Genomic DNA, 27450 nt, shown 5'->3' with positions numbered 1-27450 from the left:
TGTCGTGTGTGTGTGTCGTGTGTCCTGTGTGTGTGTGTGTCGTGTGTCCTGTGTGTGTCCTGTGTGTCGTGTGTGTGTGTCCCGTGTCCTGTGTGTGTGTCCTGTGTGTGTGTGTTCTGTGTCCTCTGTGTCCTGTGTGTGTGTGTCCTGTGTGTGTGTCCCGTGTCCTGTGTGTGTGTCCTGTGTGTGTGTCCTGTGTCCTGTGTGTGTGTCCTGTGTGTGTGTGTGTCCCGTGTCCTGTGTGTGTGTCCTGTGTGTGTGTGTCCTGTGTCCTGTGTGTGTGTCCTGTGTGTGTGTGTGTCCCGTGTCCTGTGTGTGTATGTGTGTGTGTGTGTCCTTTTACAATAAACAGCAGTAACGAAGGTTTATTTAGCGCTTACTGCTGTGCTGAGTGCCACTCTCTCATTTAAGCTTCCCAACGTGAAGAGGAAGGCACTATTTTCATGTCCGTTTTACGAACGCAAGACGGAGACTCGGGGACTTGCCCAGGTGAGCGTTCTGGGAGCCCAGCGCTGCGTCTGAAGTCGTGTCCGTCTCCCTGCCGTGCGCCCGCACCGGCCCCGCGCCCGTGGGTTCAGGGAGCTCGTCTCCCGCCTCGCGCCGCTCGCCTACCCAGAGGAGCGGGGCGGCCTGCGTGTTGGGGGCTTGGGTCCAGGACGTGAAGGACTTATCTTTGTAAGGAGTCCTTTTCTAATCTGCTGAGCGTTAACTACCCCAGTGTTAACTAACCCTCCCCATTAAAAAAAAAAAAATCGAGTTACAGTGTACTTAAAAGGAAATGCACGGATCCCACGATCACTTGTATTTAGTTACGCCAATTATGTAACCGGCACCCCAGACCCCTTTTTCAAAACAAGTGAGAACTTGACACATGAGATGCCTGTGGTTCTACAATTTGGACATGCGTATTTTTTTAATATACAAAGATTAATTTTATTTTTATTTATTAGCAATAAACATGGACATGCATTTTTTTAAAAATATTTATTTATTTATTTATTTATTTATTTATGGCTGTGTTGGGTCTTCGTTTCTGTGCGAGGGCTTTCTCTAGTTGTGGCAAGCGGGGGCCACTCTTCATCGCGGTGCGCGGGCCTCTCACTATCGTGGCCTCTCTTGTTGCGGAGCACAGGCTCCAGACGCGCAGGCTCAGTAATTGTGGCTCACGGGCCTAGTTGCTCCGTGGCATGTGGGATCCTCCCAGACCAGGGCTCGAACCCGTGTTCCCTGCATTGGCAGGCGGATTCTCAACAACTGCGCCACCAGGGAAGCCCAACATGCATTTTTAACATCCTTTTTTTTGTCAGGAATTCCTGAAGAAAGGACTCTTGCTATTTATACAGTATTTATTTTACAAATCATCAGTTTAATACTCCAAATTTCTTGAAAACACACCTGGATTATGTGTGACAGATTTCTTTGCCTGTGTCTCAAAGGTCCATTCTTCATGTGTTTCAAAAACCTTCATTGAAATAATCACGTAAATTATCCCCTTTGCAATGGGAAGGCAAGCAGTAAGTCCTTTAAAAATTGCTTGGAAAAACCATCAGAATTCCCTACATCAGGTATTTTCAGCTCAGCAATATTTATATATTTGTCTGCTATCAGTTAATAGCTCTTCAGGCAAGAAGCTATTTTCCCTTTCTAAAAAATCTCTGCTGGAAAGTCAGCAAACCTTTGAGAAGAGGGTGGAACTAATTACATGGGCAGCTCCATTCTCTTGTCCCGTAGCTTTTTTTTTTTTTTTAATTAAAATTTCCCTTGTGCCTTCCATCAAGATTTTATTGAATTCATTGTCAAGCTCTTCACTGGGTAGATGAAGAAATGGGCCCAACAAATAATTTAAAAGTTAAGTGACTCGAGCAGAGTCATAGAAGGAGACATTAGACACTAGCAGAAGAGGAGGAACAGAGGGTAGGTAATGAACTTGGTTTAGACTAGTCTAAATTGAGGTGATTGTGGGATATCCCTGTCAAGAAATCTACAGACAGATATAATGGGTTGAGCTCAGAAGAAAGATACAGGCTACAGAGAGAAAATTGAGTCTTTGTGAATGTGTTTAGCAATGAGACTTGAAGTTTAAGTTCCTCCCCAAGAAATAAGACCAGTGATTCTTACATTCTGTTCAGTTACATTTACAATAATTTATCCTCTACCTATAACATGTAAAGTATTGTTGTAGATGTGTGGGTGTGTGTTAAAATGAATAAGATAGTTAGCTTTCTAGAGGTGTATTAACCAGGAAGGAGATGTATATGATCTTATTTTAAAGCATATGTGGGTAAATCCTAGAGAAGTATAGCTAAAGTGATGGGATTGCAAGGAGGAAGGAGAGAATCAAATTGATTGGAAAGATCTGGGAAAACTTAGAGGGGGTGGGTTTTGAGCTGATTCTTAAGACATAGAACTTCAGGAAGATGGAGGTAGAAGTAAATAGTAAATAACCTTGAGCAAAGGCTTGGAAATAGAAGAACTGTAGTGTTTATTTTCGAAATAGAAACCAACAATCATATGTTCTTGGGGCATAGGGTTTGAGAAGGTATATACAGTTTGAAAAAACAGGTAGGCTCTGTTAATGATAAATTCTTTATTAGAGTATTTCAGATTCAAGAATCTCTCTCTCTCTCCCTTTCAAACATGAATCGTCCACTTAGATATACTGTGAGGCAAATTGTATCTTCTTAAAACTTAATTGATAATACAGTAAAGGCTTGTAACCTAGTCAACCTGTAAAAGGAGCCATGTAATTCCTTCCCCCAATGTGATGGTTAAAAAGGAGTGTACTGTGGTCACAATGATACAGACTCTGTTTTCACTGGGTTAGAAAAACCCACATATGACTAACAAGTGATTTCAGTTTCATTTTAGTTTCGATGTTCAAGGTTTACACACCCCTTAATTATGCTTATTTTCAGTGAAGAAGAAATAAAAGATTCCCAGGATGAAGATTTTCCAGAAGGGACTTTGAGTTAAAGAAGACTTCTTATATGTAACAAGTAAGCCCGTATTTTACGTGTTAAGTTTGATTGATAAATGAAAGTTTGCTCGTTTGTATTTCTTTCAGGTATCTTCTTTATTGCGAAGAGATCATCTACAGTGGGCAAAGGTTATGTATTTTGGCTGGTAGCCAGGTAGCCACACAGCTGGGTTGACCTCTGAATTAAATTGTATTGAAACTGTCCTATTACGTCAGTAAGTGTCCTGAATTCTCTAAGTGAAGTCAAATTTTGTAGGTGGCATTATTTCTGCTAAGGTGGTATTGGAACAGTGATCAGGTGTAGGGATAAAGATAACTATCCTTCATACAAGTTATACAACTATGTGGTTACTGAAGGAGCTGCAGGCCCTTTTTTATGAGAGCTGCTATGTTTATTATGTACTTTGCTGTGTAGTTTTCTTTCTAGTTGGCGTTATGTTCTGTTTCACTAAATTAGGAATTTAGAAGTTGCCAGATCAGATTAGTTTATTGAGTCTGATGTTCTGCCAGTAATGCAATTTCTAAGTTTCTTAGAAATTATTTTTTCCCATCTTGTAAATCTTGTCTCAAAATGGCTAGTGTTTTCCTTATCCATGCCAGGTAAAGGAAGCTCTCTTTGTGGGGAGAGTGATTAAGAAATGCACACATGGAGGTCTACCTCGTTTTATTGCACTTTGCTTTATTGTGCTTCTCAGATATTGTGGTTTTTACAAATTGGAGATTTTGGCAACCCTGCATTGAGCAAGTCGACCAGCACCATTTTTCCAACAGCATTTGCTCCCTTTGTGTCGCTGTCACATTTTGGTAATTCCCACAATATTTCAAACTTTTTCATAATTGTTATATTTGTTATATATTGTTATAGTGATCTGTGATTAGTGATCTTTTACTTTTTTTAAAAAAAACCCCATTTATTTATTTGGCTGCGCTGGGTCTTAGTTGTGGCACGTGGAATCTTTTAGTCGTGGCATGCGAACTCTTAGTTGCGGCATGTGGGATCCAGTTCCCCGACCAGGGATCGAACCCAGACCCCTGCATTGGGAGCATGGGGTTTCACCCACTGGACCACCAGGGAAGTCCCAGTGATCTTTTACTCTTGCAAAAAGATTTTGACTCGCTGAAGACTCAGATCATGGTTAGCACTTTTTAGCAATAAAGTATTTTTTAATTAAGGTACATACAGTTTTTAGACACAGTGCACACTTAATGCATAGGCTTTTAGACAGAATTGCACACTTAATAGACTACAGTATAGTGTAAACATAACTTTTATATGCAACCAAAAAATGTGTGTGACTCACTTCTTGCGATATTTGCTATATTGTGGTGGTCTGGAATCAAACCCTCAATATCTCCGAGGTGTGCCTGTATATTAAAATCAGTTTACTCATTAGAGATAACTCACCTAAATACCAACATCTCTAAGCCTCAGTTCCATGATCTGTAAAATGGGACCAATGATACCCTTCTTATAGAAATTTATGAGAATTAAATAAAGTTTGTAAAACACTTCACACATAGTAAATACTCAGCAGTGGTAGCTACTATTCTTACTATCTATTCTTCCACTATATATGGGAATATTTTTTTTCCTAGATAGTAAAGCTTAGGAAAGTACGTTTTGTTAAATGACGTTAAAACAGGACTTGGGTACACATTAAACACATCCAGTATAACCATGTTATGGCATCTGCCAATATTCTGTGGAATTTTGTTCCACACGCTCAAAATCTAGTACATTAGACTTCTGAACTCACTATTCCTTCCACCTGGCAATCTTTTTCATATGACAGCCACATGGCTAATTTCATTACTCAAATGCCACCTTCTTAGTGAGGCCTGCTCTGACCATTCTAATTAAAATTGCAACCTGTGGTGCACCTGCCTCTACTCCAACTCCTGATTTCCCTTAGCATTGCTCTGTTCTTTCTGTAGTGCTTATCACCTTCTAATATGATACCTAATTTGCTTATTATTTTTATCGTTGATTGACTATCTTTCTCTGCTAGGATGTAAGTTCCGTAATGGCAGGGATTTTTGTCTCTTTTGTCACATGATCTATCTCAAGAACTTAAAATAGCACATGGTAGGTTTAATTAAGTATTCAATTAAACAGAACCTTGTGATTAAATCTCATCCTCCTAAGCTCCATGCTTATACTGGGCATGATGTCTTTCATTTTAAGATTAGAAACTTATTGCAGGGAAATTCGTGGCCTGCTAGATTAGAAATGCTCAGATTTTAAAATTATTTTTCCATCCTGTTTGGCCACAACATTCTTGACAGGAAAAGTAGTGATAATGAGCTTTCGTTTTTTTCTGTAAGAAGAGTGAAATATTTTTTAATATTATTCTGAAGACTTTTAAACAAAATACTTAAAAGTGCTAAAATGACAAGAACACTGTTAAGTATTAGGTTGTGTGTTTTTTTAAGTAACACTTTCTCCTCCTAGTCTTTAAAGTAATAAATGTTCTTTATAGAACACATAGGGTGTTAGTCTACTCAGGCTGCCTTAACAGAATACAACAGACTGGGTGGCTTAAACGACAGAAATTAATTTTTCTTACAGTTCTGGAGACTGGAAGTCCAACATCGAGGTGCCAACAAGCTTGGTTTCTGGTGAGGCCTCTTTCTTTGGGTTGCAGATGGCTCCTTTCTTGCTGTGTCCTTTCTTATAAGGACACCAGTCCTATTGGATTAGGGACCCATCCTTGTGACTTCTTTTAACCTTATTACCTCTGTAAAGACCTATCTCTAGATACAGTCACATTGAGGGTTAGTACTTCAACATACAAGTTTTGGGGGGAAACTATTCAGCCCATAAATATAGAAAAGAATGAAGAAGAAAAAAATCATCTATAATACCATTAATTCCCCAGGTAAAATCACTGTTAACATGTTTTGTATTTCTCCAGTCATATTTCCTTTGCATTTTCAAAGCTTTGAGATTATAACATAGTATTTTTTCACTTAACATTCTTTAAAATGAAGTCAGAGATTGCAAATGCAGATGCTTACAGATATCAGGCAGACAGGCAAGATAATAATGATAACTAACATTTACTAAGCCCTGACTATGCTAGGTACTTTTCTAGAGGTTTGTATGTATTATATATATTCTTTCTTAACCTTCACAGTAACCCTCTGTCGTATATACCATTATTATCTCCATATTTCAGAGGAAGAAAATAAGACAAAGGGAGGTAAAGGAGCATATTTAAGGACACAGAGCTATTAGGTAGGTGAATTGGCATTGAGACCCAGCTGTTGAAATGACTGAAGTGGGGTGGCTGGCTATTGTGGTGCACTTGAGAGAGCCTGTGCCGTTAGGGGCGTGCCCACTGCTCATGAGGGAATGACAGTCTACTGTAGCAGATCTTTGAGTTTTTCAGTAGCAGGGAAAGGTCTAGATTTTTATATGAAATGTTGGCAATTAATTAGGGACTTCCCTGGCGGTCCAGTGGTTAGGACTCTGCGATTCCACTGCAGGGGGCACGGATTCGATCCCTGGCTGCACAGCATGGCCCAAAAAAAAAAAAAAAAAAAAATTAGGACAGTTAAAGAAACCACTGTTGAGTCAGACAGATCTCATCTGCAGATTGCTTTCAGCTTATGTTTATAAAATAGGGTTCATAATAGTAATATCTACCTCCTAAGTTTGATGTAAGAGTTAAATGAGGACATTTTATGTACAACATTTAGCTCAATGCCTGGCACGTAGTGGTAAGTAAATGTTAGCTATTATTGGTAGAATAAATCCTTTCTCCAGTCATCAAAATTCTTTATAAATATCATTTACTATTGTTTTTATTTTAAGAAATTATATAATACATTAGTACATGTCTGTTGTAAAAAACTCAAACAATATGAAAGAATATTTAAAGGATTAAAATTGCATTTGCTTCCTACTCCCAACTCCTTTCCCCTCTCCATGTATAATTAGGAAGCATATATTGCAATATGCTATATTTATCCTTTTGGTACTTGCTTTTTTCACTTAATGTGTCTTGAGATCTTCCGAAGTCAGGTTATATAAAGCTACTTCATTCTTTTTAAAGGTTGCATGGTGTATTCTTTAGTATGGATGTACCATAATTTATTGAATTAGGCTTCTCAATTGTCATTTGGGTTGTTTTCAATTTTTTGCTATTTTAAAAAAGGTTCTGCAAAGAGCATATATCTTTGTGCACATTTGTAAGTATTTCCCTATGCTTGATTCTTAGATGGAATTGCTGTATCAAAGCATATTAAGAATTTTTGGGACTTCCCTGGTGGCGCAGTGGTTAAGAATCCGCCTGCCAATGCAGGGGACGCGGGTTCGAGCCCTGCTCTGGGAAGATCCCACATGCCATGGAGCAACTAAGCCCGTGTGCCACAACTACTGAGCCTGTGCCCTAGAGCCCACAAGCCACAACTACTGAGCCCACGTGCCACAACTACTGAAGCCCACGCACGTAGCGCCCGTGTTCCGCAACAAGAGAAGCCACCGTAATGAGAAGCCCACGCACTGCAACGAACAGTAGCCCCCGCTCGCTGCAACTAGAGAAAGCCCACGCGCAGCAACAAAGACCCAACGCAGCCAAAACTAACTAACTAAATAAATTAATTAATTAATTTAAAAAAATGCTTTAAGAAAAGCATATTAAGAATTTTCACAGCTACTGTACCTTTGTTAAATATATTTTTAGTAGCTTTGTAATATTCCATTTTATGATTCTACCATTATTTATGAATTCCTTTTGTTGACACATTTAGATGATTTCCAGTTTTCTGCCATTATAAATGGTCCTGTGGTAAATGTCTTTGTGAGCAGGTTATGTGTTTTAAAAGGTAAGTAGTCTGAGAGGAGGTTATCAACTATTAAGTATATCTCTGACACTTTACTTTCCCAAAGCTATATATTATAAAAAGTATATTTAGTGATAATATATTATTTTTAGAATAAGTAGGGCTTTGATAAAGTCATGGCCTAGGGTTTTTAATATTACACTCAAGATTTTTAGAATCTTTTATGATGTTTCATTTTAGGTGTTGTCAGCTGTAATGAAGAACACTGTGAGACAGAAGATTGAATAAAGCCTTGTAACAACTGGATTAGAGGTTTAGAAAAAGTTAAAATTAGTCACTTTGGTTTTAGTGTTCCAATTTCATAATATTTATTCTTTCTTTTAAATAGATTTAGGGAATAGAAATTAAAATTCAGTGCTACACCAAAGGATGCACTAATATTTGTTCCTTTTTTTTTTTCTTTTTGTATGAGAGGAGGTAGATAACCAAGAGATATAGTGATTCATAATGAAATATACTAAGTTAAATTTTATGATGTCGGTTCTTGGCATTGTAATCTATGTAATTGATTTAATTGTGGATATCTGGGTGTCTGTCAGGTTTTTCCATGAGGGACAGTATGTTTTCGGTATTTTAACAGTAAGCTTTATGCTCTTTGGAACACTTGTGGTCCAGTGTTTTAGTTATTCTTGGTTCAAGAACGATTTAAAGGAATCAGGCCAAGAAAGTCAGCATTGTTTTCTTCTACTTCATTGCTTGCAAGGAGGAGTTTTTACAAGGTGAGCATATACTTTTGATCATTAACACTATTATTCTTTTTTTCAGATGGAAGCTACCTTTCTGTATCTGGGTAGTCAAATGTATGAAGGTCCCCTATTTGCATGTAGCACAAGGGTTACTTGCTCCTCACTAGCAGTGCTTGTGTGAGTCATTGAACTTTCAGAATTTTCCAGGTTCATTAATAGAATGTTTTAATTTACCTAATTAAGTTACTTTTTCTAATATGTTATCGCTTTTTTTATGAGAAGGAAAAGGACTCATTTCTATGTCTTGTGAATCTTTTCTCATCTATTTTATATTTTAAGACTGATTATGTAAATATAGCCTATCACTTGCAACTCTGATAGAGCACTTAATTTTTTAAGTTACTTGTACCATTCATTTAATGAAGTGAAATTTTTACTGCAATAATGCAGTAACCGTGTGGTTATCTTGGTACAGAATCATCCACAGAACTAAAAACAACCTTAAGAATCATGTTGTTTAAAGCCTGTTTTCTGGTTAAAGAAAATAGAATCTAAATAAGTCCTGAGAATTCTGTGATTCTCCATATACCTAATTTCACATGACCTTTTCTTCATTATCTTAAGGAATTTAATTCTGTTCAAAGCAATATATATATTAAAGGTAAAGAGAAGAATTAAGGACAGATATAAAATCATTGTTTTTCATAGTAAATTTTATCTGTATAAACAGTTGAATTGAAGCCTAGCTGTTATGACAACATGGTAATTATGTTCAGCTTTTGAAAATGGACATTTCCAATGTATAAATGTAAAATTGCAGCTTATAGCTGTTGTCACTTTTTAATGTGTTATAATTGACCTTGCATGGTGTGAAATAAAAGTTTAAACACTGGTGTAAAAAAAAAAATAAAGACAAATATTAAGAGGATAATGTACTATTTTGCTACAGTTAGGTTTTGAAGTTGGGCTATTTTAATAGCCATCTTTCCTGAGAAAGATTTTAGTGGCAATAGAATTCTAGATGAGTAGTTATTTTCTCTCTGTATATTATATTCTCTCATCTTTTTGTTTCCATTGTCACTATTGAAGAGTTAGATGTCAGTCTTACTGTTGCTCTTTAAAAGTATTTTGTCTTCTTTTTTTCCCTCTGGCTGCTCTTATGAGTTTTCTCGTTATCTTTGGGTTTCTACAGTTTATGATATATCCAGGTATATATTTACTTTTATTTCTCCTGCTTGGGATTTGCTGGTTCTCTTGATACTATAGATTATTATCTTCCATGAATTCTGCACAATCCTCAGCCATTATCTTTTCTAACATTTTCTTTACCATATTTCTGTCTCTTTTCCTTCTGGGACTCCAAACAAATTTAAGGTAGACCTTCTTGCTGTATCTAACATGACTGTTACATGTTAGATTGTTTATTTGAGATTTTTCTTATTTCCTGAGATAAGCTTGTATCACTATAAACTTCCCTCATAGAACTGCTTTTGCTGTGTTCCACAGATTTAGTATCATTGTGTTTTCATGTTCATTTGTCTCCAGGTATTTTTTGTTCCTCTTTGATTTTGTCAGTGACCCATTGACTGTTTAGTAGCATATTGTTTTTGTTTTTTGCATTCTTTTCTCGTAGTTGATTTCTAGTCTCATGCCATTGTGGTCAGAACAGATGCTTGATATAATTTCAATATTCTTAAATTTATTGAGACTTGTTTTGTGGCTTGTCATGTGATCTATCCTGGAGAATGTTCCATGTGCACTTGAAAAGAATGTATATCTTGCTACTTTTGGATGGAATGTTCTATATATAATCTGTTGAGCCCATCAGGTTTAATGTCATTTAAGCCCAGTGTTTCCTTACTGATTTTCTGTCTGGATCTTACGTCTCTCCACCGATGTAAGTGGGTTGTTAAAGTCTCCTACTATTGTTGTGTTACTGTCAATTTCTCTCTTTATGTTTGTTAATATTTGCTTTATGTATTTAGGTGCTCCTATGTTGGGTACATATGTATACCCATATTGTTATACCTTCTTCTTTGACTGATCCCCTTATCATTATGTAAGTCCTTTTTTGTCTCTTGTTACAGTCTTTGTTTTAAAGTCTATCTTGTCTGATATAAGTATTGCTACCCCAGCTTTCTTATGATTTACATTTGCATGGAATACCTTTTCCTATACTCTCTCTTTCAGTCTGTATGTCTTTAGATCTGAAGTGAGTCTCATGTAGGCAGCATATATACAGGTCTTGTTTTTGCGTCCTTTCAGCCAGTCTACGTCTTTTGACTGGAGCATTCAGTCCATTTACATTTAAAGCAATTATTGTTAGATATGTCTTATTGCCATTTTGTTGACTGTTTTGGAATTGTTTTGTAGTTCTTTTTGGCTTCTTTCTTCTTCTTTTGCTCTCTTCCCTTGTGATTTGATGACTATCTTTAGTGTTATGTTTGGGTTTCTTTCTCTTCTTTTGTGTATCTATTATAGATATTTGGTTAGTTATTACCATGAGGTTCATGTATAACAATCTGATCATTATACTGATATGTGATTATTTTAAGGTGATGTTGGTTTAAGTTGAAACACTTTCTAACAACCATGCATTTTTGCTTCCTACCACCCATGTTTACTGTTTTGACATCATATTTTACATCTTTCTGTTTTGTGTATCCCTTAACTACTTATTGTGAATATAGATGATTTTACTACTTTTATCTTTTAACCTTCCTACTGGCTTTATGAGTGGTTGATCTACTACCTTTACTGTATATTTGCCTTTACCAATGAGATTTTTCCTTTCATAATTTTCATATTTCTAGTTGTGGTCTCTTTTCCTTAGAGAAGTTCCTTTAACGTTTCTTGTAAAGCTGGTTTAGTGGTTCTGAACTCTTTTAGCTTTTGCTTGTCTGTAAAACTTTATATTTCTCCTTCAAATCTGAATGATATCCTTGCTGGGTAGAGTATTCTTTTTTTAAAAAATTATTTATTTATTTATTTATTTATTTTTGGCTGTGTTGGTTCTTCGTTTCTGTGCGAGGGCTTTCTCTAGTTGCGGCGAGCGGGGGCCACTCTTCATCGCGGCGCGCGGGCTTCTCACTATCGCGGCCTCTCTTGTTGCGGAGCACAGGCTCCAGACGCGCAGGCTCAGTAGTTGTGGCTCACGGGCCTAGTTGCTCCGTGGCATGTGGGATCTTCCCGGACCAGGGCTCGAACCCGTGTCCCCTGCATCGGCAGGCAGACTCTCAACCACTGCGCCACCTGGGAAGCCTGAGTATCCTTGCTTGTAGGTTGTTTCTTTCATCACTTTGACTGTATGGTGCCACTCCTGGCCTGAAAAATTTCTATGGAAGAGTCAGCTGATAGTCTTATGGGAGTTCCCTTGTACATACAGAGATTCTTCATTCTTACTGATTTCTTTGCTTAGTAGTTAGGGATGTGGGGACAAGTAGGTAGCCATTTGGATAAAAAAATATGTGAACTATAACTGGACCTTCACACAAAGTTCAGGGTTAGCCCATGCTCTAACACGGCACATGATCTTGAAAAGAGTTTAGCCTGTTCTGTGATGAAGTTGAAATCTTTACAAGTATATTGATAGAAACACAGAGATGGGTACAGTATTGGGAGAGTTTTAAAATGTTGTAGTTTATGTCTTCAGCTTCCCAGTCTTTGATATGACAGAACATGGGCTCTAACTCCTCCTAACCAGAAGAAAATCGGAAAGGATAAACTGGCAGAGTTTTGTTTCTGGAGTAGCACTAGGCAACCCCCTCCCCAACCCCCAACACTAAATCCCAAACCACAGGGACAAGAAAATAGTTTTTTCCCCTGTTTGCCGTTCAAATGGACAGACCACAGATTGTAGAAATTGACCAGAATGGAAGTAAGAGGAAGCAATAGCCAGTATATGCAGCATAAGAACAGTAACGGTTTTGATTCACTTTAGAGTTGGGATAATTTAAGATCGCATGTTATGGTCTATACATCTAGGTAAAATACCAGACACCAGGATAAATTTCAAGTGAATCAAATATTTAATGTAAAAATATTTATACTATAAGAAAACATGGGAAAATTCCTTTATAGCCTTGAAATGGGGAAAGCCTTTCTAACCATAACTTAAAATCCCTAAGCTATAAAAATTATAGATTTGATAATAAAAAATGCATGCCAATAAACAAAAGCAAAAATCTCCCAAACAAAAGCAAAGCAAAAAGGAAAACAGCTTTAACAGGAGAAAATATTTACAATTTTTAATAGAAAAAGGGCTAGTCTTTTAGTATTGGAGCGGCTAAGTGGAGCGGCTAAGCCCCTGCGCCACAACTGCTGAGCAACCCCCGCTCCCCACAGCTAGAGAAGAGCCCGCGCGCAGCAACGAAGACCCAATGCAGCCAAAAATAAATAAAAATAAATTTATAAAAAAAAAAAAAAAGTGGTGAAAAGGCATATATACTTATACTTGCTTATATATGCATAAAGAAACTCTAGAAGGGTACACATGAAATTAGTAACCGTGAATTCTTATGGTCATAGGGGAGGGTGAAAACTGGGTAGTTAGGTCATAGGAGTGGCATGGAGTTTTTTCAGCGAATAACTTAAAAAAATTTTTTTGAATTATTTGAATATTTTGCCTATTCAAACAAAAAAAGAAGAAAAGGAAAAATTGAATTAGGTTTGCTCTTAGTGATAAACAGATACTTGATAAACAGACACTTCCCTCTTTTTGTCTTTCTTTTTCTTTTTCTTTGTATTTTCTTAGTGCAGGAAGTGACAGAATACTGAGATGAATAGTGAGAAATAAGCAAAAATTAAAACATAATTAATTTAAAACATAAGTTCATAAAAATGGGCAAATTATCCAAGGGTCTGTCTAAACTAAGTATGGAAAAACGTGAGATTTACTGAACTACAGATTCATTTCCCTACAGAGTAGATAAATTGAGTTTGTGTTGGTAGATGAAAGAAAAAGAATGTCAACATGAATTATTTATTAGGTGTAAGTGCCTGTTGCTACTAAGTATGTTCTCACTGCTCAGGGGTCTGTGGAGTAGAACATTTCATTTTCCAGAATATAAATTAGATGACATTTCTGTATTTCTATTTTATGTAGTATTTGTGATAAAACCTTTCTCCTTGCCGAAGGAGACTTTTCCTTTGATGGGTATATGAAAGGCATTTTTATTATTTAAAATATGGAGGTTATTGTTGCTCTTTTAAAATAACTGGTAAAAAAAGTTCAAATCGTGTGAAAGAAAGTACAATGGAGATGAGTCTCCTTCCTTCTGCAGGTCCCTAGGCCCTTCTTTATGGAGTTTCTTAAATGGGCATTAAATAGTTGAACATTTTTTCTTACCTATTCTTCTATTTAAAATGCTTTAGAGAGAGGTCATCTGGTAATGTTCAAATTTCCTAGGGTGCAATATTTATGAAACTTGAGGATCTGGCCCCTTTACTTAAATTTCTAAATATTTGAGGATTTTCCTAGGTATCTTATTGTTGTTGATTTCTCATTAAATATTGTTTTGATCAGACAACATAATTTGTGTGATTATAGTCTTCTTACATTTATTGACTTGTTTTATGGCCCAACGTATAGTCTCACTTGGTGAATATTCCATGTGCATTTGAAAAGAATTTGTAAATTGCTGTTGTTGAGTGTAGTGTTCTATAAATGTATAAATTAGGGCAATATGTTGATAATGTTATTAAAATCTGCTATATTCTTACTGATTTTTTTCTTTTGGCCTACCTTTTCTTTCAATTACTGAGAGATGAGTGTTAAAACACTCTAATATTGTGGATTTATCTTTTTCTCCTTGTACTTTGACAATTTTTGCTTCATGTATCTTCAAACTCTATTATTAGGTACATTCAGATATCTTCTTGAAAAATTGATTCTTATATCATTGTGATATGACTCTCTTTATCTCTGTTAATACTCCTTGATTTGAAATCTATTTTGTCTGGGATACTAATATAGCCATACTAACTATTTTTTTGTGATTTCCTTTCAAACTATCTGTGTCTTTTTTTTTTTTAATTTTATTTTATTATTTATTTTTGGCTGCGTTGGGTCTTCATTGCTGCCTGTGGGCTTTCTCTAGTTGCGGAGAGTGGGGGCTACTCTTTGTTGCGGTGCGCAGGCTCCTCATTGTTGTGGCTTGTCTTTGTTGTGGAACACAGCTCTAGGTGCGTGGGCTTCAGTAGTTGTGGCACGTGGGCTCAGTAGTTGCGGCTCGCGGGCTCTAAAGTGTAGGCTCAGTAGTTGTGGCACGTGGGCTTAGTTGCTCCGCGGCATGTGAGATCTTCCCCTACCAGGCCTTGAACCCGTGTCCCTTGCATTGGCAGGCGGGTTCTTAACTACTGCGCCACCAGGGAAGTCCCTCAAACTATCCGTGTCTTTATGTTTAAAGAGAGTCTCTTCCAAATCATATAGAGTTGAATCTTGATTTTTTTATCCAGTTTGACAATCTTTTATTGAAACATTTAATCCATTTACATTTCATATATTACTGTAATTATTGATATAGTTGTCTTCTGGGCCTACCTATTGTTTGGTTTTTATTTTTTCTGTTTGGGTTCGTTGAGCTTTATGTTGTTGTTTTTGATCAAATTTGGAAAATATTTTTTGCCAGTATGTTGTCAAGTTTGTTTTTTTTTTTTCTGCCCCATTCTCTCTCTCTGTTTCTTTTGGGACTTCAATTGCACCTTTGTTATTGAGGTTCTGTTAATTTTTTTCCCTAATTTTTTCTCTCTGTGTTTTGTTTGCTAATTTCAATATCTGGGTCATCTGTGGGTATGTTCCTGTTAACTGATATGTTTCTATTAACTGATTATGCTCTTTAGCATAAGTTACATTTTCCTCTTAATTTGCATGTCATATAATTTTTTATTGTGTAGTGGACATTGTGACTGATACCTTGTAGAGACTGTGGTTTCTGTTATCTTCCATTGAAGAGAAAGCAGATAGTTAAATTATTGGCAAATTACCTTGACGTGATACAGAGGCTTGGTTTAGGCTTTGCTAGGGAAGGTCTATTTTGCTTTTGTCCTTAGTCCTAGGGGAAGTCTTACAGACCTGAAGTATGGTCTTTACTCCTAAAGCATGACCCTTTTGGCGTTTCAGTGGGATGCTTGAAGTATTTACCAAGTCTCTCCAGTTTGGTGGAACTTAAACTCCAAACTCTTCCCTGTGGTAGACAGCTGCCAAAATCTCTGCTCATTCTTGCCATTTTTCCTCAGTTCCTTGAAGCCTCACCCTAGATATACATAGTAAGGGGTTGGCCAAGGATTTAAGGAGGGTATATGCAGATTTGGGAGCTTTTTTACTCTGTGGCTCCCTCTTTTCTAGGATCCCTCTTAATTTCTAACCACTCTGGCAGATTCAACCTCAGTCCTCTCACTCTTGGAGCCAGTAATAATTTGACTTTCTGCTTGAGCTGTATCTGCTTTTTGCCATTTGGACTGTGGGATGCTGGTAGAGGAAAAGCCAGATGAATGCATCTCATGCAGTGTGGTTCCCTTCTTTCAAGGGTTAAGTGCCCTCATCCTTCTTCCTACTTTCGGTTGCTCTTTAGTGCCTTGTTTTCTTTAATATTTTGTCTGTAATTTATCATTGTCATCAGTAGGAAGGTGAGCTTGATACAAGGGAATCCATCATTACTGGAAGCTGTTGCCTCTTTATCTCAAATAAAAGAATACATTGTGATAAAATATGCTAAGAAAGCTCCTTCTGTTTCTTTTTCTTTGGCCTCTTCACCATTTCTCCCATAAAACTGAAACAATATCCTATTGATTAAAAAATTATATTCATACTCCCCTTCTCATGAAATTATCCTCAGATAAGCAGAACTTTGTATAGGTTTGCTATTAATTGCTACAAAATTGGAAAATATTCCTCTCTAAAGTCACTGGAAATATTAATGTGCACATCTGTAAACAGCTCCATCTTTTTTTTTGTTGCTGTTGTTGTTTGTTTAACAGGCACTGATATACCACTTAACATGTGCCAGTTATTGGTCTAAACATTTTACATGTATTAACTCCTTTAATCCTCATATCAACCCAATGAGGTAGATATGATGATTACCCCCTTTTTCAGTTGAGGAAACTGAGGCATCACTAGGAAGTGATGGAGCAAGGATTTGAACCCAAGCATCATGGCTTTTTTAGAGTCTGTACACTTAATCACTGTACTCTGCTGGCTTTCCCACTCTATGCTGTCTGTACTGATTTTGTTCTAGGTATGTACTTGTTAATATTTGTGAATTTTTCAAGTTTTTCAATTAGCAGTATCTATCCTCTTGCTTTAAAAGGATAGATACCTTTAAGAACATACTGTATTACATATTAGTCTTACATAATATACATATGGGAACTCCCTGTTTTGCCAGATACCCAGAAAAGACTCAAACATAAATTACTTATAAATCTCACCTATAAATCCTAGACAGTGTTAATCATTTTTTTTCCTATACTTTTACAACATAATATTTACATTTCTGTTGAGTGGTTATTTCTTCTGCCTTGTATTGCAGCTAGCAGTTTATAGGCTTGACCTTCCTATTAGGTTGTAAGGTCATTGAAGGTGGAGGTCATGTCTTCATCATTTTTGTAGACATTCTACCCTGGCATCTAGTCCACATTGAATATAATGGACCATGTTATTCTAAAACTGTGATGGTAAAAATATACTTTTATTTGCTAGGTGAAGAATCTTTGCATATCCATATATGTGTACATCTTGTTTAAAATGAGAATATCTTTTTTTTTTTTTTTTAAAGTTTTACTTGATTTTATTTATTTATTTATTTATTTATTTATTTATTTATTTATTTTTGGCTGTGTTGGGTCTTCGGTTCGTGCGAGGGCTTTCTCCAGTTGCGGCAAGCGGGGGCCACTCCTCATCGCGGTGCGGGGACCGCTCTTCATCGCGGTGCGCGGGCCTCTCCCCACCGCGGCCCCTCCCGTCGCGGGGCACAGGCTCCAGACGCGCAGGCTCAGCAATTGTGGCTCACGGGCCCAGCCGCTCCGCGGCATGTGGGATCTTCCCAGACCAGGGCTCGAACCCATGTCCCCTGCATTAGCAGGCAGATTCTCAACCACTGCGCCACCAGGGAAGCCCGAGAATATCTTATATTTGTGTTTTACTTTCAACTTTTCAAAGTCCTTTCATATCTACTGTCTCTTTATCTTTATGGAAAGATTGTCATGAGCTCTCATTTATTCATTCATTCAGTAAATATTTTCTGAGAGTGGCTAAGTGCCAGGTACTACTTTAGTTTCTCAGGATATAGCAATGAACAAAACAAAGTCCCTGCTTTCATGCAGATTTCATTCTTGTGAGAAGGTACAGATAAGCAAAAATAATGTGTCAAGTGATGATAAAGAAAAATGATGTAGGATAAAGGGATAGAATGCGATGGATGGTGTGATCTGGAAAGACCTCTGTGAGGAACTGGTATTTGAATAGAGACCTGAATGAAGTTAAGGAGTAAACTTGTAAAATCTCTGGGGTTTAGGAGAGTTCCAGGAAGAGGGAGTAGCAAAGACAAAGGCCTTTAACTTGGGAAAAGCAGTAAGAAAGGTACACTGAAAGTGTGGGAGAAATGAAAGGGAAAGGCAGATTATGGAGGGCCTTGTAAGATGGGGTAAATACTTTGTGTTTTATCTAAGTATGATGGAAATCATTGGAACATTTCGAGTGGAGGGATAACATCTAAATTATGGTTAACAGGTTCAATCTAGATGCTGTGTAGAGAATAGGATGTATAGGGAACAGGAGTAGAATCAGAGAGACCAATTATGAGGCTATCGAAGTAATCCAGGCCAGAGATGTTGGCTGCTTAAACTAGGATGGAGGCAGTGGAAGTGATAAGATGTGTTTAGATCTGGATATATTTGAAGTTAGAACTAAGAACCAACAGAACCTGCTGAGGAATTTTTATAGGGTATGAGAAAAAGAAGTTGGAAATTATTCCCACATTTTTGGTCTGAGCAACATGGTGCATGTTAGTGCCATTTACTGAAATGGGAAACATTGACAGAAGGAGCAAGTTGAAACAGGATATATATCACTGCCCTAATTTTATATATGGGGAAACTGAGGTGTAGATAAAGAGTTTTGATAAGCTTTGGGCTAGAATCCTGGTTGTCTTATTGCTAGCCTCAGATATTTTTGAAATAAGTGTTTCAGTTATTTTTGTTATTAATTTTACTTGGATGATGATAAGTCATGTTCATTTAAAAATTCTTTGTAAAGAAGAGCCTGAGCAAGGATGTTTTAGGAGTCTTAGAAATTTTATGTTTTCCAGGGTGGTAATGGTCACAGAGCCTAGCACCTTGTAGACTATGGAGTACAGTTGACCTTGAACAACATGGGTTTGAGCTGTGTGGGTCCACTTATACGCAGATTTTTTTCAGTAGTAAAGACTACAGTACTACACGATCTGAGGTTGGTTGAACCCACGGATGTGGAACTGAGGATACAAAGGGCCAGCTATCAATTATGTGTGGATTTTTTGACTGCACAGAGGGTTGGCATCCCTAACTCCACGTGTTCAAGGGTCAACAGTAATTATTTGCTAGATTAAATTGAAAGAAGATTCAATCTCATCTTCAACCTTGACATTATCATAAGGGCATGTATTTGTCTTTTAGTGAAGATAAGTTGCATGAAGTGGAAATTGCAGTTTGTCTTTCAGAAAATAGTGGTTAAGACTAGGAATGATAAGATATGGGTTTGGACTCTAGGTCTGCCCCTTACTCTCTGCGTAACTTTCAGCAAATCACTCTACTGTTCTCAGCCTAACTTTTCCTATCTGCGATTGGGGAATAATACCTACTGTGAAGATGCAAGAAGATCATGCATGCTTACCAGTGCTAGCACACACTGGCACATCAGACATGCAATAAAAATTGTGGAGTCTTGAACCTCAGTAAAGCTACCATGAAATATTTACAAAGTTGAGAGAAATTTGTAGTAGAGAAAGTTTGTGGGAAAATTCTATTCTTAAACACATGTTGCTTTTTTTTTCAAAATTGTTATGTAAATTAACACACATGTTATAAAGAATCTATTACTGAAGATAAATATTCATGTTTACTTTACAGGTATTGGTTTGCCTTGAAAAAGGGTTATCATGTGGCTTTCAAGTACACCAGCAAAACGGATAACTTCGTGGAAGAACAAATCGATCCTCATAAAGAAGTCATAGATAGGGTGACAGATTTGAGCATGCTCAGGCTATTTGAGACCTACCTGGAAGGCTGCCCACAACTTGCTCTTCAGCTCTACATCCTTCTAGAACATGGTCAAGAAAATTTCACTCAGTGTAGGTCTTTCTTAATACCCTGTGTTAGATGGATGCCACTGATACTTTATGTCAACTGTGTAACTCTTTGGCAGGTTTTAGAATTATTTTTTATTGTTTTTCTTTTTAGAATTATTTATTTTTTTTGAAAAGAAGTACATGGTTCAAAGGTACTTTGAGGTATATAAAGGTATATAAAGGTATACTGTCTCCCTCCCCCTTCTTCCTCTCCCTTCCTTTGTCTGCCCAGAAAACAAACTATTATTGTCAGCTTTTTGATGATTCTTTCAGAAAAAAAAATTTAAAAGCCTATCTTTCTCTTTCCCTCTCTCTCTCTCTCTCTCTTTTTATTTTTTTATAGAAATGGTAACATAAAAACCATCTTTGTTTTTTGCACTTAACATATCTTGGAGATCTAAACATATCAGTACAGAAAGAGCACCCTCATTTATTTTTCTTATCTGCATAGTATTACAAATTATGGATGTATCGTGAATTATTTAACAGGCTCCCTCTTTATGTTAATTTAGGTTGTTTCTAATATTTTACTTTTGCAAAAAAGCTGCAGTGAATAGTCTTATGCATGCATTCTTTTGCATGTGTGAAGTTTAGCCATAGGGTAAATTCCCAGAATCACAATCATTGGGTGAAAGTGCAAGTGCTACAAAACTAATGAAAGTTTTGCAAATTGGCCGAAATGTTGCTCTTTTATAGCAGATTTCCTCATTAGGGTTAAATGTACATTTCTAAAGGACAATTTGGTATTTCCATTAAGAAAATCTTTTAATAGGTGTTTAATTTGAGATGTTAAAAAAACTATTTATTTGCTAAAAATAGTCCCAGTTTTCATTAGTGACTAGGATTCCATGCAGACTTGGATTCACCTCAGAGTAGCAGATTGTCCTCTCCCTTGGAGTTCCCTCTACGCTAGACTCACCTGTGAGAACACTTCATTTCCCCAGTCTTCTTGTTCCCAGTTTCCCATAAACCTCTAGATTGTAGTCCCTTCTAATATTTTTACCTTTACTTTGAATGTTAGTGCACCACTGAAATGAACCTACTGTGTATGAGACCTCTTTTTCCTTGTGATGCAAAGAATTTGTGGGTTGGGACTTATTAGTCCCTGAAGCTAAAGTTCAGCATATAGAGCTTACAACCTGTATTATGGTAGATCTGCTGACGTTAACTGTGGCTGCTTCTGTGTGGTGGGATTGTGAGTGATTTTATCTATTTCATCTTCCTTATACTTTTCTGAATTTCCAAATTTTCTACAGTAACCATGTATTGTTTTGATAATCAGGAAGAATAATTCAAAATGTAAAAAAAATCAGTTTATGTATAGAACTACTTCAGAAGACTGAACAAATTCTTTTATCTTTGTTCCTTCTGAAATCATGCTAAAGAGGAGAGTAACAAGTAAAAACAGTATAAACACATAAGGACGAAGAGAATGCAGAGTAGAACAGAAGATTAGAAATGTCAACAAATATTTAGAAGATGGAAAGCAGATAGAAAACTTGGGTTATTCAAATCAGTTCCACCACCACTAAAAGGCTAGATTATTTGAATCAACTCTCCCCCTGAAATTATCTAAAACAATTGGTTAAGTATTTTCAAAAGTCTTCATAAAAGCTTAAAACAATCTGATACAAGAGGCCAAAATATGCATGAAAGTGGGAATGCAGCAGGGTTGAGTAGGACTGTGAAGGCATTTATACACTGAGGGTTTTTACTGAACCTTATAAACAAGCAGATTCAGTTTTGATGGCTTCCTAGGGTATGGAGGACTGGAGACAAAACTCAGGGTCCTCACAAGGGAGGGACATCTGGTAGAAAATCCTAATCCGTAAAACTGGCACTCCAAAAGTCACCCTCCTCAGGGTAAAAGTGAAGTTACCTACCTCTAAGTGAAACTTGACTGCATAAACAAAAATAATACTATGTGGCTAAGAAAAAGATAGAATGAAGACAAGCAGTAACATGCAAGTCAGGTGGAAGATGGATGGAGTTAAACTGTTTTAAATTCCTTGTATAGTTCAGGAGAAAGGTAAAGCAGAAGTGGATCTGCGGTTTTTGAGGTGTAAAACAAAAACAATTAGAGAGACCCAATTTTTGAAAAGAAGAATGTAATATTAGGAAAATAGAATTATGTTAGTCTGCTTGGGCTGCCGTAACAGAATGCTATAGACTGGGCAGCTTAACCAACAGAAATCTATTTTCTTACAGTTCTGGAGACTGGAAATCCAAAATCAAGGTGCCAGTAGGGTTGGTTTCTGGTGAGGACTCTCTTTGGGTTGCAGATGGCCACCTTCTTGCTGTGTCCTCACATGTCTTTCCTCTGTGTATGGAGAGAAAGAGAGATCTCTGGTATCTCTTTCTATTCTTACAAGGATACCGGTCCTATTAGATTTGGGTTAAATGCTTAACCTTACGAACTTGCTTAACCTTACGAACTTGCTTAACCTTAACTATCTCCCTAAAGGCCCTATCTCAAAGTATAGTCACATTGGGGATTAGGGCTTTAACATATGAATTTTGGAAGAATACAATTTAATTCATAAAAGATATGAAAGTAAGCATTTTTAAAAATAAAATAAAGAACAGTAAATTACAGGGATAAGAAAGCTGACCAATACCATAAATTTCACAAGAGAAAGAAAAGTAATATATTTTTATTATTTTAATACTCTTCTATCTAATTTTTTTGGCTGTGCACTCTGATTGGCTTTTGATTTGATACGATATTATGATTTAATTTCCATAGAAAAGAAAAATTCATTCTTTTTTTCTAGCATAGTTAATAGAAATTAGTTTTTTGTTTATTTTTAATTTGGAGAAGTTTCAACTTCACAAAGTATTGATAATATTATAAGTATATTTTTTGATTGTTGTCACATTTGGGGAAAACTCTACCAATGTCTTCAAAAATGTGGTATAAGATCGGAGTATATCAAGATTTTTTTTTGATGAAGTAACTAATTTTAAATACTCTTTGAATTGACAACACTTGTTTTTTGTCAATGTCTCCTTTAGTGAATAGTGGGAGTCTTTTGTTTTCTTTACTGGTGTCAATAATGTCAGATCAGAAGAAATTAATAAGAATCTGTATAGATGTGATTGGGCAAGGTCATTTCATACCGGGAGAAATGCATAAGCAAAGGCGTGGTTTGGCAAAGACAAGGAATTCCGTTTGGATAGAGTGTAATGTACAGATTAGATGAGCAAAATGAGCAGAAAAAATATATTGGAAACAGGTAGGTAAGTGGGAAATGGGAAATAATGTCAAACTAATAGTGCCAACTGGATGAGGATAGACCATCATGCCTTAATATTAAGGAATCAAAGGCCTGTTGACAGCAAGATAGTGAAGTGTTAAGATCAGGCAAACTGCTTGAGAATCCTAGATCTGTTACTTACTAATCATAATTATTCAAGCAAATCTTGTAAGCCTATCCCCCTAAACCTAAACTATTCTCAACTCAATTTCCCTTTAGCCAGATCCCCAAAATGACCACAGCTTGCTTCAATACACCTAGGGAAAATATGAGAGAGGAAAAGTAGGAGACAGGGAACTTTAGCAACTGCAATGAAAATATCTTATTTTTCCAAATTTTATAAAATAGATATGACAAAGTGAACACATTGCCAGGGCTTTGCCAGGCTTGGAAGGAGTCTGGGCAAGTGTGGGTCCCTGAAATTTAAGCTTCACTACCTTCATGATAAGTCTACCTGTGAGGTAAAAATACTGATTAACTTTAAACTTTGATATGTTTAGTATGCATGTTGTGATTTCTAGGGAAGCCATCAAAGAATAAAAACAGCATATCTCTGAAGGATGTGGATTACTAAATTGAAAGGTTGATAAAAATGGCCCATACCAAGCCCATCATTACAACATTTCAGAGACGCAAAGATGAAGATAAGATTCTAGAAGATTTGACAGAAAATAAAGATCATTTAAGGATAGGGAAATTGAATGGCTTAGAAATTCTTGACACTTGAGATTAGAATTTAATAGATCAATGACTTCAAAGTTTCAATGGAAAACATTTTTAAACTTTGAATTCTATTTCTGTTGAAACTGTGTATCAAACATGAGGGTAGGATAAAGACATTTTGAGACATACATGGTCTGAAAAGTTTAGCTTAGGTACAACTTTTCTCAGGAATGTCTGGAGAATGCTTGATCAAACCATGAGAAAGAAGCAAGAAGGAAATATTGCAACAGGAAACAGGAAGTCAGCACTGAAGAGAGGTGAAGGGAAGTTCTGGGAAGACAGGAAGCAAACCTTGACAGCAACCACCTTTGAGCAGAAGGATCATATTCTTAAAAAACAAACAAAAAAACCCTAATAGATGTAATAGGGGAGTTTAATTAATTAATTTGAAGAATTTGCTGAGAAAAACTGATAAGAGTCATGAAAAACTAAGCAAAGTTAAGTAACAATGAAAAGTTTTAAAAGAAAGGAAATATGTTCAGAATGCAGTATTTGGCTGAGCAGTCAAAGAGGCTGTACTTATGTAGTCATAATAAGGTAAACACTGAATATTGATTTTACCAAAAATTGTGATGTTACTCTTTTGGGTAGAAGGAGGGAGAGGAAAATGGAAGGAGGGTGTGTATATATGTGTGCATGTGCAAAAATTTCCCCTTCCCACGTAGGAAATTAATAATCAGTGTCTAAAGTAGATAAATTAAGAAATAGCACAGTATGTGTTTTATTTAGAAATATGGCAATACATGTCAGAAGTAAAGCTAGAAGAGTTGATAGTAATTTTTTCTGAGAGTCATGGCTAAGAGGTGAGAAGGGGTAGAGCAATCTACTGCTATTTTCTTATAAGTTCTTTAGCACTTATCAACTTTTAAAAACGATGTATATGTACTGGTTTGGTAGAAATTAAAACCAATTATAAAAAAGATATCACAGGGAAATTTAGGGGAAAGTGATGTTTTAATTCAAATATTTTTAAATTAAAGAAGAAAGAAAAGAAGCGCAACTAATTGTGCAGTTCAGAGTGGTATATGCTAAAACCAGGAGAGTGGACAAAGACATTTATAATCGTCTTCAATGGAGGATCTATCTTAAGTCTGCCTTCCTATCCTAGTATATAGCCCTCCAGTGAGGCTAAATGGGAATGATGAGCATTCTGTATTTTACTCTAAATATTTCCTTCTAATTCTCTAATATCTTTGCTGTCAGTTTCTAAGTCCCCAGCTTTGAGTTCACGTGCTTCTACTCTACCATCTTGAGCTAATCTCAGTCTCCAGCTTTGAGAGTGGGGCTAATGACATGCCTTTCTAAAGTAGTAATGAACTTACTTTTCTCTTATTTGTTGGGGAAAAAATGGGATAAAGATGCCAAGCCTACAGAAATTTGTAAGTTTTAGATCGTGTTTGTTCATCTGGTCCATCATCTTAAAGATATGGGAAATTGAGCTGTTGATACCTCATACTTACGTTAAATTTTCTGTTTAACCTCTCTCCCTTTCTTCCTGCCCCCTTCTCTCTCATGATGTCATTTCTTAGTGAATTAGGTATATGTCCAAGGTCAAAGCCAAAAAGACTGGAAAAGCTAGGACTATCACTGTAGTCTCTTAGAGAACTTGCAGAGTATGCAGTTTCCATTGTCCCAGTTGCTCAATAAAATTTGTCCAGTGAATTTATTCACAGTCTTATAAAGCAGTCTAATGTAGTGGTTAAGCACACCAACTTTGGAATCAGGCAGATTTCAGTTCAAATCTCATCTCTCTGAAACTTGCTGGCTGTGTGACTTGGGTCAAGAAATGTATATATATTCTCTAAGCATTAATTCCCTCATATGTAATACAGGAATATTAATATCTATTTCAAAGGATTAAATGAGATGAGTATATAAAGTACCTGACGTGTTTATGGGTGTGTATATACAGATGAAGCATGTATGGCATATAGTAATTTAATATTGCTATTATTATTCCTATAACTATATCTTTAAAACATTTTTTCTTTTGTAGATGCAGCCATCATGGTCTCTTGCTGTGCTATTTCTTGGTCGACTGTTGATTATCAAGTAGCTTTAAGAAAATCCTTACCTGATAAAAACCTTCTTAATGGACCCTGTCCTAAACTCGTATATCTCTTTTACAAGTTGTTTACATTATTATCTTGGATGTTGAGTGTTGTGCTTCTTTTATTCTTAAATGTTAAGATTGCTTTACTCCTGTTGTTATTTCTTTGGTTTTTAGGTGTATTGTGGGCATTTAAAGAACAGACTGAGTTTTGTGCTTCCAGAAGTATGGAATTCATATACAGGATTGTTGTTGGATTCATTCTTGTCTTTACATTTTTTAATATTAAGGGACAGAATACCAAATGTCCAATGTCTTGTTATTATATTGTAAGGGTATTGGCCACATTGGGGATATTGATTGTGTTCTGGTTTTACCCACTCTCTATTTTTAATTCAGACTATTTTATACCTGTCAGCATCACTATAGCTCTTACTCTTCTCCTTGGAATTATTTTTCTTATTGTTTATTATGGGACTTTGCACCCAAACAGAAGTGAAGAAACAAAACTGGATGAAGTTGATGGAAAACCAGTTCAAAGAGACTGTAGAATGAAGTATTTCCTAATGGAATAGGCTATTCACTTAAGAGATATGTTTTCTTATTTTTTGTTTCATTGGTTAGTAAAGAAAAAGTTTGTGTATATGTGTGTTGTGTCTTATTTTTGCCTTCTTTAATTTGAGGGCAGTTCTAGTACATTAATTATGAATGTTAGAGAGTATAATAATGTTTTTATTATCTAAGTTAATTTCTCACTTGGTTTTGAAGATCTTGGGTACTTAGATATATTTGCCTATTGCCTGGTAGAGTTGCCATCTTGAGCCTGAACTGAAAGATATGGTCTCATTCCCATAATTAGAAGGCTGGAATTGAACTTCCCTCCAACTTTTCCCTCATTGTTTCTGAGCTAAAACTGATGTACTCGTAGTAGGGAAATAAAAGGAAGAGAAGAGCAGGATACTCATTCTTCTTTCCTCTATTTTATTGATTCAGTGAACATATTTTGAGTTGGGGACAGATTGAGTAGAGGAAAAGGGAAAGGAGGGAAGAGCAAGAAAAAACAGAAAATTGACCGTCTTAACCCATCTTAACCATTTATAAGTATACAGTTCGGTAGTGTTAACTATATTCACTTTGTTGTGCTGCTCTATTAACATTTTTATCTTGCAAAACTGAGACTCTGTTCCCATTGAACAATTCCCCATTCCTTTCTTTCTCCAGCCTCTGGCAGCCACAACTCTATTTTCTATTTCTATAAAGTTGGCTACTGTAGATACTGCATATAAGTGGAATCATACAGTATTTGTCTTTTTGTGACTGGCTTATTTCACTTAGCATAATGTCCTCACAGGTCATCTATGTTGTAGCATGTGACAGGATTTCCTTCTTTTTAAAGGATGGATAATATTCCATTGTATATATGTATGCCACATTTTCTTTATTTATCCATCATTGGGTTGCTTCCACCTCTTGGCTTTTGTGAATAATGCTATAATGAACATGGATTTGCAAATGTTTCTCCAACAACCTGCATTCAACTCTTTGGGATATATACCCAGAAGTGGGATTGGTGGATCATATGGTT

General features: G+C 36.4%; 1 protein-coding gene across 1 annotated transcript; it reads left to right on the top strand.

Moving 5' to 3' along the window:
• Positions 1 to 371: 371 nt before the first annotated feature.
• XKR9 (XK related 9) lies at positions 372 to 26440 on the top strand. Its single transcript, XM_007185042.2, has 5 exons — positions 372 to 489; positions 2916 to 2996; positions 8006 to 8544; positions 19618 to 19838; positions 25812 to 26440. Exons 3-5 carry the CDS (start codon positions 8273 to 8275, stop codon positions 26438 to 26440), a joined length of 1122 nt encoding a protein of 373 aa, XP_007185104.1. The 5' UTR covers positions 372 to 489; positions 2916 to 2996; positions 8006 to 8272.
• The last annotated feature ends 1010 nt before the right edge of the window (positions 26441 to 27450 follow it).

This window comes from Balaenoptera acutorostrata, chromosome 17 (assembly GCF_949987535.1).
Source record: "Balaenoptera acutorostrata chromosome 17, mBalAcu1.1, whole genome shotgun sequence".
Taxonomy (NCBI): domain Eukaryota; kingdom Metazoa; phylum Chordata; class Mammalia; order Artiodactyla; family Balaenopteridae; genus Balaenoptera; species Balaenoptera acutorostrata.
The sequence above is the reverse complement of the archived record's forward strand: the minus strand, read 5'-3'. Positions and strand labels throughout refer to the sequence as shown.